We start from the raw sequence: 15362 nt of genomic DNA, 5'->3' as shown, positions 1-15362 counted from the left end.
TAACTGATGTTATTAATACCTCTCTCTCATCCGGGGAATTCCCATCAGTTTTCATAATTGCCATTGTAAAGTCTCTGTTGAAGAAACCAACACTAGACCATAACGATTTAAAGAACTACTGCCCAGTTTCTAATCTCCCATTCATATAAAAAATCTTAGAAAAGGTTGTTCTATCCCAGCTGGTATCTCATCTAAATTCAAACAGTCTTTTTAGTAATGTACAATCTGCATATCGCCCTTGCCACAGCACTAAAACTACTCTTCTAAAAGTAGTTAATGACATTCTCTCTGCGTTGGATAGCAGAAAAATTACAGTCCTCACCCTCCTTGATTTGTCTGCAGAATTTGACGCAATAGAGCATGATATATTACTTCACCGTCTCCAGCATGTATTTGGCATTCATGATACAGGCTTACTGTGGTTCAAGTCCTACTTGGTCAACAGGACACAAATTGTATCTGCAAATGGAATACACTCCAGCCCAGTTGATCTATGTTGTGGTGTTCCACAGGGGTCTGTTCTTGGACCCGTTCTCTTCATTTTGTACACCCAGTCACTCTCAAGTGTCATAGATCATCATCCAGTGTCTCACCAATTGTACGCATATGACACCCAAATATACAAATCAAGCCACCCAACTGAAGTTGATGCTGCCATCCAAGGTGTAGAGAGGTGCATTTCTGATGTGAAATCATGGATGACATGTAACAAGCTGCAGATGAATGATAATAAAACTGAGGCCATTCTGATCACAACACAAAGACTTTCTTATTCACATCCTTTACCTCAAACAATAAATATCAGCAACACCAACATTAAATTCACACAATCAGTATGAAACCTAGGTGTTACTCTGGACAGTACTGTCACATTGCACCAACATGTCATGAACATATGCAAGGCTGCATATCTTGAGCTGAGATGCATCAGCTCAATTCGCAAATATCTTTCAGTTGATGCCACTAAAACACTTGTGTGTTCATTAGTACTTTCAAGACTGGACTATTGTAACTCAATTCTGTCTGGTTCATCTCAATATCTACTCCAGAAACTTCAAAAAGTTCAAAACACAGCTGCTCGGATCATACTTAGAGTACCACGATCAGAGCACACCTCTCCGCTGCTCTGTATCCTACACTGGCTCTCCATTTAATCCAGAATCAACACAAAATTTGTTCTCTGTGCTATGTTTCACTGACGGACTCTAGTCCAACATACCTATCCGACCTCACCCATGTGTACACACCAGCAAGATACTTACACTCCTCTTCTGATAATCGTATACTCATTATTCCCACTATGAAAACAAAGTCATATGGACAGCGTTCTTTTGCATACCAGGGCCCAGCAACGTGGAATGAATTGCCCACTGAACTTGGACACAAAGACACAGCGATCACATTCAAGAGGGCTCTCAAAACTCACTTATTTTGACTGCAAGAACAAACTTAAAGACTCAGCATGTTTTATAATGTTTTTTAATTTCATGGTGTTTGTTTTTGTAATCATAGCATTATATGTTTATTATCTTATAGGTGTTGTCTAATGTTGTAAAGCGCTTAGAGCTTCTAAAGATTAGGCGCTATAAAAAGTCCTCATTATTATTATTATTATTATTTACACTACGAAGATTACAGTAGCAGTGTTGCACACAGGATCCCAAGGGCATGGAACACTGTGTACCTCACCCTCCAAATCTGGGGACACACATCATTTGAGAGATACAAAGGTAAATAATTAAAGTAAATAATGCACTAACAGTGCTATAAATGTAAGATAATGTTACATGTTTGGACAATAACAGGGCAACTATTTCAATTATTACCCAATATGAATCATGATTTTAACTGTCAATAACAGGCAACTATTTCAATTATTACCCAATATGAATCATGATTTTAACTGTCAATAACAGGCAACTATTTCAATTATTACCCAATATGAATCATGATTTTAACTGTCAATAACAGGCAACTATTTCAATTATTACCCAGTATGAATCATAATTTTAACTGTCAATAACTGGGCAACTATTTCAATTATTACCCAATATGAATCATGATTTTAACTGTCAATAACAGGCAACTATTTCAATTATTACCCAATATGAATCATGATTTTAACTGTCAATAACAGGCAACTATTTCAATTATTACCCAGTATGAATCATAATTTTAACTGTCAATAACTGGGCAACTATTTCAATTATTACCCAGTATGAATCATAATTTTAACTGTCAATAACAGGCAACTATTTCAATTATTACCCAATATGAATCATGATTTTAACTGTCAATAACTGGGCAACTATTTCAATTATTACCCAATATGAATCATAATTTTAACTGTCAATAACAGGGAAACTATTTACATTATTAAACATCCAGATTCAAAGGTTACTAGTATGCATTTCTGTATTCAAAACAGAGCAAAAATTTTAAAGGCTTTTGTTTGAGCCATATTCCTTAATTTCTTGGCATTATCAGTACAACTGACAAACTTTTTTATTCCAGTATTATCATATTTAGATCTCTAACTACAGTGATTGTACAAACTATATAAAACCTTTTAAATAAATTTCATAAATACTTATAAGTACATATATTTAATACTTAATTACATTTCTACATAATACCCACACATGCATGAGTCTTTTCAGTTATGCTTAGCTCTAACTCCTAGAAACAAAGCTCTGCAACCCTAGGGTCTACCTACTAGAAACAAAGCTCTGCAACCCTAGGGTCTGCCTACTAGAAACAAAGCTCTGCAACCCTAGGGTCTGCCTACTAGAAACAAAGCTCTGCAACCCTAGGGTCTGCCTACTAGAAACAAAGCTCTGCAACCCTAGGGTCTGCCTACTAGAAACAAAGCTCTGCAACCCTAGGGTCTGCCTACTAGAAACAAAGCTCTGCAACCCTAGGGTCTGCCTACTAGAAACAAAGCTCTGCAACCCTAGGGTCTACCTACTAGAAACAAAAACACTATGATACTATGCTCAGCCATAATGGGATGAATCAAAATCTTGAACATTTACAGACCACCCCAAATCACATTCCAAGTTTTAAAACTCTATTTGGAATCATGATGGAGTAGTAGTAAAATACACCTACATGTCCTGGCAGAATCATGTTTCTTCAAACAGAAACACATCAATATAACATGGATACACTTGGACACATGATGAAATCGAAAGACAATATTACAAGTCAAGAAGGGGAATGTGTGACATGACATGGTGGGAGTACAAAAAAGCACAGACATAATAAGACACTACATTATGTACCCTCCATAGAGATGATGGGAGTACAAAAAGCTCAGACATAAGAACACATTACATTATGTATCTCCTTAGACGTGGTGTGAGTACAAAAAGCACAGATATAATAAGACATTGCATTATCACAAAACAAAAATAGGCACTCACCTTAGTAAAGATAGCCAGCGGAAAACCAAAATCATCTTGGAGTAATACTGGTATTACGCTATTATCATTTTCAGGCGATGCAGGTTGTGAGGTCTCATCTTTCGATCCCACTTTGGATTTCAGTTTCTGTCGGATGCTGATGCCACTGAATGCTGAGCTGAGTCGGTTCTTAATAGCCGCTGCTTTAACAATTGAACAAAAAGAATATTGTCTTTTAAAATGCCTGAAAAACTGATTATAGACAGATAGAAATACACTGAGGCTGCAGCTCTGCCAATGGTAACTGGGATTTAACTTTTATCAACATATTTGTAAGGCCAAATTCACTTTTTAATAATAATAATAATATTTACATTAATTTTGTGTCTGCATGTCAGGTTTGCCCCAGTTGTAGACAAAAGGAGAGGGCAGATCATAAAAACCCCAAATATCTGGGTAGGATTCAAATCCTCAATCTAATTAGTTTGGGTATCTTTCCTGAATCTTCCTCATCTTACATAAAATGCTTGAATTCTGCCAAGCATTTATTATGATCCTTGCAATTTCATTTAAATAATCAATTTTGTAAAAGTTGTTAATTTGTCTCACAATGGAAAGGCTTAAAAAGTATAAAATATAATGGCAGAAAGTTTCAAATACATTCTAATCATAAAATAAACAAGGTGTTTAATTGTAAACACTAAACCCTCGCCACCTGTGGAGCACATCTTGAAGAGGACAAATATACTGACTGGTATGGAGAATTGATGCGAAGGCAATGTGAGTTAAGAACCTTGCCAAAAGATATGCCATGGCTACTGATTCAAGTTAGTCCAACAAGATCTGAAGGATATGACTCTGTTGCCCACTGGTTGTCAGTATAACAGTAGCTGGTTTGAAGAGGATATGACCCTGTTGCCCACTGATTGTCAGCATAACATTAAGCTGGTTTGAAGAGGATATGACCCTGTTGCCCACTGGTTGTCAGTATAGCATTAAGCTGGTTTGAAGAGGGTATGACCCTGTTGCCCACTGGTTGTCAGTACAACATTAAACTGGTTTGAAGAGGATATTTTTTGTTGCCCACTGGTTGTCATTATAACATTAAGCTGGTTTGAAGAGGATATGACCCTGAAGAAAAAAAAGAACTTACAGTTTTAAGAATCAAATCCAAAAATAACCCAAGAATAATACACTAATGAAATTTTAGTGGGTCTAAGATATTTGTGGTGTAAGGAACAATTAGCTAAAAATATAATAAGCACTTAGTTTGTGTATAGTTGTGGTGCATCCACATAACAATTGTATAAGTGAAATAGGGTAAAATATATAAAGGACGTATAAATGATTGCAAAAGACAATCTGGACAGCAAGAGAATTAGGTCATAATGACCTAATTCTGGGATAAATGCATTACTCTCTTTAAGATGTATCCACATACAAATTTTCATATATTGAAAACAAGAGTGTTAAAAAAACATAAAGAGGGTTTAGAGAACAGATAGCAAATATCAAGCATGGAAATTGGATCATATTGACCTAATATAGGTACAGTTATTCTTGCTGAAATTCATGAACAATAATATTCATGAACTTAGGTGAATCAACATCCAAGATATCAAGGGTGTAATGACTGGTTTGGTTTAGTGTTGTACAGCACAGAAATAGTATGCATTTTGGTGCTGAGAAAACTGGAGTAAAGTACCCAGCCCAAACATTCACCATAATAACTGACCTGGGCTGATCCAATGGTAGAATTTCAATCCACACATTAGCTGCCTTTTATATATGCTGAAAAGTGGATGCATCATAATGAGTACTGCATATACTCATGTATAAGCCGAATAATTTAGGAAAAAATAAAGCCCTGGAAAACAATGGGGGGTTGGGGGGTTGGGTTGGGTTGGCTTATCTGTGGGCCAATGTCTAAACTTGACAGTTTTTAAGTCTTTTTGTTGACTACTGTAATGGCTGTAAATAATTTTTTCTGTGTCCAAAGACATACATGTAACTGTTATAAAGTACTATGATTGATTTTGTTATTATTTTACATATTTTCTGATTTCTTCAACACAAAATTAAATAAAGGTAAATGCAGACTTCATAATTCACGGGCCAGTTGAGTTTACCTGGGAGACCAGGCTGAACTATAATGTACAGTACTTACACAGTGCAAAGCGTGCATAGCGTCACTTAAATCCAAATTGCATTCTTCCACATAATATTTCAGCTAGTCCCTAATAGCTGTTTCATTTACAATGAATCACATGCTCACATGTTACTCATTTTCAATGATATAAGCAATCCTACAAACTGAGGTAATATTTATGTTTAACTGTACAAGGCACATAACCAGCATAACTTACATGTTCATCAAGAATGGTAATAATGAAGGCTAAAATTCTCATTATAACCATCTAAGATTACTATCAATCGACTTTAGTGTTTTGGCTAAACAACATCATAAATTTCCACACAAGGGAAAGCTTGATGTTTCAGCATATCCTTTGTTGATAGTTGGCCTGATTTGTTTTTCGTTTTCCAAGAACAACACAGGCCAGTTAATCATTAAAACCCTGAAACTGGCTTGTGTTAAGATTGAATTTTGACTGGGAACTATACCAATACTTTGATGTGTAATTGCCTTTTATTCCATAATATTAGCCTGATTACCGTAGTTTTGTAAAACGGGATGTAAGGCATACCTGTAAACTTTTCAAAATCCAACTGTGGAGACTGAATTAAAAAAATAGGGAGATTGGGACTTTTTTTGTGGCATTTTTAAAGCCTTGGTTTCACTAAATATTGACCGATCTCTGGGTCCAATATGTGTGAAATTCGCAAAGGACTTACTGTTTTTCCCAGTGATGTCCCTTATTTTCCCTCAGGACATGCCATATTTTCATATTCTGGTCAGCTGTGGCCAAACTGCACAACAGCTAAAGATTAGTCTTAAATAAACAAGCAAGAGAGCCTGCACGACTAATTAGAAGTTAATCCCGCTTAACAATGCAACTATTTTGTGAAAATGACTGGCCCTCCATCATAATTCAAAGAAATCATGTTCTACACTACTGTGTGTTATGCAAGTACCAGCAATTGTTTGGCAAATATGATTCCCAATTTTGTTGAACTAAATGTACTTAAATAGGCAGCCTCATGGTACCATACGTGTCGCAACTATATTCCCGTCATTGTATATCTGACATTTCCTTATTGTCAACTCGTAAGGCATTTATTATTGTTTACTAGATACATATGTAGTCTGAATTAGTCTTTTGAGGAGAAAATATGCTGCATGTTATGTATTTTCATTCATTTCTTTTAATTTAATGATGGTAACTAACATTTGTATATATGGTATAAAAATTCCAGGTGTTCACTCATGTAAGTTTCTTTGGTGGGAATGGCACTATAGCATATGGAGTAGTGATCAGTCTTGAGATTGAAATTAATTGTCAGCAATTTTATTGTTGTGTTTTTTCTCTCTCGTCTTTTTTCTGATTTTTGTATTCTTGTAGAGTTAAAAAAAAAGTAAATTTATGTGAATAATGTTTAAACATTCCATTTGTTGAAGAAGTGAATTCTTTATAGCAAAGTAATTATTTCGTCACCACAATATTCACAGGTGATACAACAGAAAATGGCTTCCATGGATTGCATACAATATCTCTATTTATGTAGGAAATTTCTTTTTAAGGATATATGAAAATCGAAGACATAAATTGTAATAATTGGGAATTCTTATGAAACCGTGAGGTTGGCGTGGAACAACCCTAAGATCTGGGACTTTTTCCCCTCCCGGCATGAGAGTTGAGAACTATGGTGTAAGGTTGCTTACATCAAAGCAACTACAGCTCAGCATTTATGGCATTAGCATAATTTCTGAAGCATTATTTCTGAAACTTTGTTATTGTATTTTGGAGTTATCATTCAAGTTTAGTGCTCTGGTGCCCATGATTCAACTCCAATGGATGTACTTCATTCAGTATAATGTGCTTTATTCAGCGCATGTTCAAACCTACAATGTACATGCGGTGGCACCATTTAATAAATATGTTCAGTAGCCTAATTGTGAGTGGTGAAATCAAACATTTTTGTTGTTCATTGTGTTGTCATACTGGGATCACATTTTAGGTTACAAGTAGATATTTACAATTTCAAGGCAAATTAAAAATGCAATTACTGGTACACTGATATAAAATGTTCAATGCAAAAATGCATAAACAAACAATAATTGAGTCAAAAGGGAGAGGTAGTGTTACAGCAACTCACAAATGCTCAATTTATTTCATCGTTCGATCAAGTAATACACAAATCTAAATTAGAGGAGATACAATAAGAAAACAGAAAATTAAATGAATTACTTTTCAAACAAGTTTATACCAATTTTTTAAAATAATCATAGATGCCAACCAGAGAGAAGTATATGTGTAATTTATGTTAATATAAGTTTGACTTTAGAACTTACCACGTGCATCTCATGATGTCTCAAAGTTGTGGGTCGGCATTTTTGAGTGTTTATACCTATTCATTTTGGGGGGGTCGGCTTATATGCAAATGGGCTTATATGCAAGTATATATGGTAGTATTGGAACCGTCTTCATTTCAAACCAACTAGACATAAATGTAAGTCTTTTAGAGAAAACCCTATGTCAATATAATACCTATGTCAATATGACCACCCATTCTTGAGAAGTAGTGATAGCAAGATTCCCAAGATGGTCCACCACTGCAGATATACTGGATATAAATTAGCATTATTTTCATTTTAGAACAACAAGATACCATAAAAGTCTTTTGGTGAGAACCCCATGTTGATATGGCATTCTTTTAAGAAGGAGTAGTAATTACATGATTTTCAAGATGGTGGCCATTTTGGATGTCAGATCAGCAATTTTATTGAAGACCAACCAGACATGTCAATATGACTTTCTGTTTATGAATAGTAGCGACATCAAGATGATTGCCTTGATTGCCATATTTGAGGTCAGACACATCATCTTCATTTATGACCCCACACATGGTGGTAATGTTTTATGTCAGATCAACAACATTTTTATTCAGGACCAATCAGACACCATAAGAAGTCTTCTGGTGAAAGCCCCATGTCGATATGAATTTCTGTTATGAGTAGTAGAGACATCAAAATGGCTGCCTTGGTTGCCATAACTGAGGTCAGATTGGCACCATTTTCATTTAGGACCAACCAGTCATCATATGAAGTCTTGTGGTGAAAACTATATGTGATTATTACTTTCTTTTTTGGAGAAGAAGCTATATCAAGATTGTCAAGCTGGCCACCTGCATCCATGTCAGTTGTCTAAAAACAGCACCACTTTCACTTAGGATCAACAATGCAACATATGAAGTCTGCTGTTGTAGACCCATGTTGATATGGTTGTCCATTTAGGTAGAGTAGCGATAACAAGACTTTCAGCATGGCTGCCATCAATACTGGATGTCAAATTGGCGGCGTTTTCATTCAGGACCAATTAAACATAAATCTTATAGTGAAAAACTCATGTCAATATGGCATTTATTTCATCAAGGAGGAATAGCGATAAGAAGATTTTTATGATGGCCACCATGGTAGCCATATTTGTGGTCCAATCACTAACATTTTCATGGAGGACCATTTAGATACCATAAAAAGTTGTTTGGTGAAAGCCATATGTTGATATGCTACTGTGGCAGCCATAATGCATATTTGAGTGGTACTGTTTACATTTTGGACTAACCAGACCATTGCATGAACGTTTGTGCAAAGTTTCATGGTAATCCTTTCAAATAGTTTTGGAGGATTAGCGATTACATACTTGTGCTAATGAATGGATGGATTAAGGGACAACAGGCATGACATAAGCTCTTCCTGTCTGTGACCAGCTGAACTAAAAAATACTTACCAGGACTTGATTTTTCTGATGATGTTGACCCAACACTAACTGGACTACTCTCCCTTGTACTTCCATCTTTACTTCCAACAGCTGCCATAGCTGAATCCACATCCTTGCCATCTGACTGGCTACCTGTTGAACCATGTGACTTTTTGGCACTCCTCTCCAATATGGAGTCATCTTTGAAGGATGATACTAAACTAACTTCTTCTTTAGGGTTCCTGTCACTTTCTTGTCCATCTATTTCGTGATCAATAAAAAGATGCAACCGATCCTCTTCCCAAGAAAAGCAATCTTCTTTGTCAATTTGATTTAAACTTTCTGGGGTATCTAGCTCCTCTACAATGTCACTATGTCTAACTGAATCACTGAGTGTGTCATTAAAGCTGAGTGAGAGATCAGCACGTGTTGAGCCAAATGTGGCTTGTTCTGACAAGCTTCCAGAAAATTCCTCATTATCCTTTGAGTATTCCTCTATATTTATCACACAACCATTATTTGGAATGTTTTTCCCAACCTGTAAATAATTAAATTTTATCTTACTAGTGACATAATTCTGTTATGAAAAGGCACATTAAAACATCTCAAACAGAATCTTAACTCTAATTATGAATACAACGTTAATCTGCTAATTTTATTGTCATAATCAAAAGTCTTCATGAGTTGAGTGGAAGAACAGTATCTTACTCAAAGGTATATTAAAAAGATGTTCAGGGATAAGTCATTAAATAACATCTGAACTATCAGTCTTAAAACCGTGGTCCCAGATACTTCCGTATTCGGAAAAACTAGAGTCCCTTGTAAAACATTAAACTGTAATGACATGTGCAGTTAATTAACAAAATTATAAAAACTGCTCTTGTCACAGATGTATACCACTTGTGATATGATTATTTAAGACACAAACTTTAACTTAGTTTGCATCACATAATGTGCCAGCAAATCTGTCTATGCAGTTTGTTAGGAGTAATCAGTGGAACAAACAACAAAGACCCTTATTTGCCAGCACAACATGCTATGGCAGATCAGGGTCTAAGCTGTTTTGCAGTTGAGCTCAACTTACACTCATTACTGTAATGTACTGATCATATTTCAGTCAGTTTTAGTGACTGAGCCCTGCATCTCTGTAAATGCATAATCAATACCAAATCTTTGGGTGAATGAGCTAACAGGAACATTCTGAATAATTTTCTTTAGTTCACTGCATCTAAAAGATATGCATTCTGTGAACTAGTATGTAAATTACAATTCATTTTTCTAGTATAATTTACTATCCCCAAAAATTCAGCATAATATTAATGTAAACTGACTTTGTCCAAAATGAATTACTGCTTGCTTTCCTGGCTTAAAACTTTTCTACACTATTATGTGAGGTCACATATGAAGGTAATCAACCTGGATTAACCACATATAAGCATATTAATAAGAAATAGTCATTTTAAATGGAACAACAAAATTCCCAGCTGCATGTCCAAATTTCCAATCAAGAACAAGAAAATGTTTTAAAAATATCTCGACCCGTTCAAAAAGAAGTATAGGAAATACAGATATTCTTCATTATAATGCACTAGTCTGGGTCCATAATTGCTAACCATGTTATAAACACACTGCACTAGTCTTTGTCCATAATTGCTAACCATGTTATAAACACTAGCCTGGGTCCATAATTGTTAACGATGTTATAAACACAGTGCACTAGTCTGGGTCCATAATTGCTAACCATGTTATAAACACAGTGCACTAGTATGGGTCCATAATTGCTAACTATGTTATAAACACAGTGCACTAGTCTGGGTCCATATTTGCTAACCATGTTATAAACACAGTGCACTAGTCTGGGTCCATAATTGCTAACCATGTTATAAACACAGTGCACTAGTCCAGGTCCATAATTGCTAACCATGTTATAAACACAGTGCACTAGTCTGGGTCCATATTTGCTAACCATGTTATAAACACAGTGCACTAGTCTGGGTCCATAGTTGCTAACCATGTTATAAACACAGTGCACTAGTCTGGGTCCAAAATTGCTAACCATGTTATATACCTAAACATATCATATTAAGAACCATGATCTGAATGGAACTGTGATATATTAATAGCTTACTATACTGAACTCATGGGTGCAGAAATTTTGTCTGAATCAAGATGTGCACAGACAAGTAAAATAAAATTTTACTTGTCCGTATCACTTGTCTGTATTTTTATAGTTAAAAAGAATAACGGATGACAAGATTGTTAAAATGTTTACTTTTATTGAGCTACACCATTTAAATGCATGCATGATGGATCTTTGAAATGTAAATATACTGGATATTTTTCCTGTAAAAGGTATACTTAAACTGCAGACGTGAGAAAACAATAAATATGTCAGACTCCTTCAAGTACAATGTAATTTGTTGGGATTTTTCTCTGTGAGTCAGTGTGTTGGCAATTAAAATAAGGAGAAAACTAACTCTGAAAAAAGTTAAATGGCAAAAAATACATCAGTCCTTAATGATGAGAACAAGGATATGAAGCTTACTTTGCTTTTGCTCTGGCTTTGCTCTCCCCAATTTTATAAAAGACATCCTGCAGAAAATTTACATCAACCATCTCAGGCTCAGACTGGCTTGTGCAAGGGTGTGCTATGGGCTGAGAACTAACATTGTTCCAGAACCTTTGTTTAACCAAAGTGAATTGTACTTTGCACATTTTGGTATGTTAAAAATGTGTTTTTCCTTGTGATAACTTATTGTGCAAACAATCCACTTGTTTTGTCTGCAATTGAAGGGTATTTCTTACATATATTACAAGGTGCGATTGTTCTATCTTTGTTGGCCTCGAATCAAGGGAACTTCTGCAGAGCAGATTCTCTGAACTGCCATTTTCTATTTTTTTTACCTTATTCCCCATCATATGTAATTTTAGTTTTAGCCCATTTTATTGACTTTTCATTCAAGTTTTCACCATCTGGCTATAGCTTTATAAGAAAATGATCTATCTAGATGCATTTCTGGGAAAATTCATCGTAGTCGTACATGATGGATTCAAGGAGTCCAGCGATTGGTTCAAAAAAACGATTCCAAGGGGAAGCCATATCCTCCAGCCAATGAAACTGTTCTAATGTAACCATCAGAAGATACTGTCCAAACCAGTACTGTTTGGTTGTAGCCATCGAAGCTGCAGCTGCAACTGGTTTCAGTCCTAATTGATACATTTCAGTATGTACAATATAAACATACAACATGTTTTTGGACTTACTTGGATTTTTACAAAGCAAAGGAGAGACCATCAATGAAGCAAAATTAGATATGACAAAAATCACATTAAAACTCTGCAGAAATGAGGATGCAAATGAAAGTAGGTGCAGCTATTTTCACTGAATTCAATGACAAGAAAAATTTAATTTTTTTAATACGTATTTTAGGTAAACATATGCTCGAGTATGTACTGTCGAAACGACCAATGTCCTAATTTTGTTTCTTCTTTTTATTTGCATGCAAATGCAAAGTTTAGTTAAACTCCAGTGAAAACAGTGAGCTATAGAACTTCTGATCCACTACAGTCCAGTTGAATTACTTATTCCCTTGCTAACTTACAAATATAAAACCATACCAAACTCTGTAGGTTTACACATTTATAATCATGATTACAAGATTTTGATATTAAATTGTTAAGAAATTTAAACAATTTTTGATTTCAGTTTAAATGTAAAATTCTTTGACTGTAGTATTAGTAAATAATGACAAACAAGAAAAGCACGTCCTTCTATACTTTAAATGATAGACACATCAAATATGAATGAAAGGGTTTTTGGGGGGATTGCAAGTTTTTTCAGGTACATGAACTTTACTTTCATTTAACAAAGTTGTAGAACAAAAATAATACAACAGAATAGAAAAAATATAATGTTTTTATTAGGTCAAATTATAAATGTCATTAAAATGGATTACTTCTGTACAATTATTAATACTTTGAACACTTGAGCAAAGATATAACTGTATAAGAAACAAAAATTAAAATTTGGTCTTAGTAACTGATTATAATCAACTATCAGTTGGTAAAGTGGAACTGATTATTGATAATGAAATTCTGACCAATACCCATCACTACTTAGATCAGTCAACCACTCAGTCCCCTCATGGGGACTGTAGTAGTAATACACTATACCAGAATCATGTCAAAATGTTCTGCATGATAGTGAATGAGAGCTGTATAATCATCTAGAGCAGCTGTGGAAAGATCTTAACCTAGGTTACACCAGTAATATACATTTCTGATTTTGATCCCAGCGTATCAAGGGTGATCAAATAAATCAGTATAAACTCTGAAATAGGCAGCAAACAGAAATTAAGGCAATAAAATGAAACCTGTCATGGTATCAAAACACTTTGAGATGATATCAAAACATAGAGCACTGAAAAAAAATGAAACAGGTCCTCGCTGAAGTATTAGTCCCTTGACAAATCTACAAAAATTTAAATAGGTCATACATTTTTTACTTCTACTTTACTAAGAACAAACAGAAGTGGTCAAAATCTAATAGTATTTGTCTAAAGATTATTGAGAAAAAATTAAGACCGAGAGAAATGGAGTGACTGACACTGAACTAATTCTCCCTTTTCTATCTGGTCTTTATGACTTTTGCTAATTTTGATGTATATATTTCGTTTTCTGTAACAAGAAAAGTTGAAAATAAGCTCTAAAGACAAGAAGAATGAAACACTAAATGCTGTATTGTACTTCAAATCAACAGTATCCATTCAGTGAATGGCTTTATAACCTGTACTCTTCATCAACAGTATTCATTCAATGAATGGCTATAAAACCAGTACTTCTCATTTATAGTATTCATTCAATGAATGGCTATATAACCTAAACTTGTCATCAACAGTATTCATTCATTGTATGGCTATATAACCTGCACTTGTCATCAATAGTATTCATTCACTGAATGGCTATATGACCTGTACTTATTATCAACAGTATTCATTCAATGAATGGCTATATAACCTGTACTTGTCATCAGCAATATTCATTCAATGAATGGCTATAAAAACCAGTACTTCTCATTTAGAGACTTCATTCAATGAATGGCTATATAACTTGTACCTCCCATTTACTGGATTCATTCAATGAATGGCTGTAAAACCAGTACTACTCATTGATGTTGTTCATTTCAGTGAATGTCTATATAACTTGTACTTGTCATCAACAGTATTCATTCAGTGAATGGCTATATAACCTGTACTTATCAACAGTATTCATTCAATGAATGGCTATATAACCTATACTTGTCATCAACAGTATTCATTCATTGTATGGCTATATAACCTGCACTTGTCATCAATAGTCTTCATTCACTGAATGGCTATATGACCTGTACTTGTCATCAACTGTATTCATTCAATGAATGGCTGTATAACCTATACTTGTCATCAACCGTATTCATTCAGTGAATGGCTATATAACCTGTACTTGTCATCAACAGTATTCATTCAGTGAATGGCTATATAACCTGTACGAGTAATCAACAATATTCATTCAGTGAATGGCTATATAACATGTTGTTGTTGTTGTAGGGTTTAACGCCATTTTTCAGCACACAATAGGCTATACATGACGGCCAGTATTAATGGTGGAAGAAGAACCCGGGAAAACCCTGGAAAGAACCACCGACCCTCGAGAAGCTACTGGGAAGCTTTCTCACATACCCACATTGGTTCAATCCGAGACTCGAGCCCACGCAGACAGAGGTGAGACGGCAGTGATCCGTAACGGAGAGCGATTTAGACCACTTGGCCATTTGGCCCCCCCCCCATATAACCTGTACTCATCATCAACAGTATTCATTCAATGAATTCCTATAAAATCCCATACTTCAAATCAAAAGAATTCATTCAATGAATGGCTATATAATAATAATAATAATAATAATAATAATAATGAGGACTTTGTATAGCGCCTAATCTTTAGAAGTTCTAAGCACTTTACATTAGACAACACCTATAAGATGAAAAACATATAATAATATTATTACAAAAACAAACACCATGAAATTAGAAAAACATTAAAAAAA

At 34.9% G+C, this 15362-nt stretch overlaps 1 protein-coding gene across 1 annotated transcript in view; it reads right to left on the bottom strand.

Annotated features, from left to right (window-relative positions):
* Nucleotides 1-15362, bottom strand: part of LOC149779396 (late secretory pathway protein AVL9 homolog) — a 162040-nt gene that overhangs the window by 72427 nt on the left and 74251 nt on the right. Inside the window, exons 10-11 of the mRNA XM_089940061.1 lie at nucleotides 9311-9818; nucleotides 3426-3607 (exon numbers count right to left, since the gene is read on the bottom strand). Of these exons, the coding sequence (XP_089796187.1) occupies nucleotides 3426-3607; nucleotides 9311-9818 (690 nt within the window). The remainder of the gene's footprint in view (nucleotides 1-3425; nucleotides 3608-9310; nucleotides 9819-15362) is intronic.

This window comes from Sinohyriopsis cumingii, chromosome 17, assembly GCF_028554795.1.
Source record: "Sinohyriopsis cumingii isolate HCF-2022 chromosome 17, ASM2855479v2, whole genome shotgun sequence".
In the NCBI taxonomy this organism is placed as follows: Eukaryota; Metazoa; Mollusca; class Bivalvia; order Unionida; family Unionidae; genus Sinohyriopsis; species Sinohyriopsis cumingii.
The sequence above is the reverse complement of the archived record's forward strand: the minus strand, read 5'-3'. Positions and strand labels throughout refer to the sequence as shown.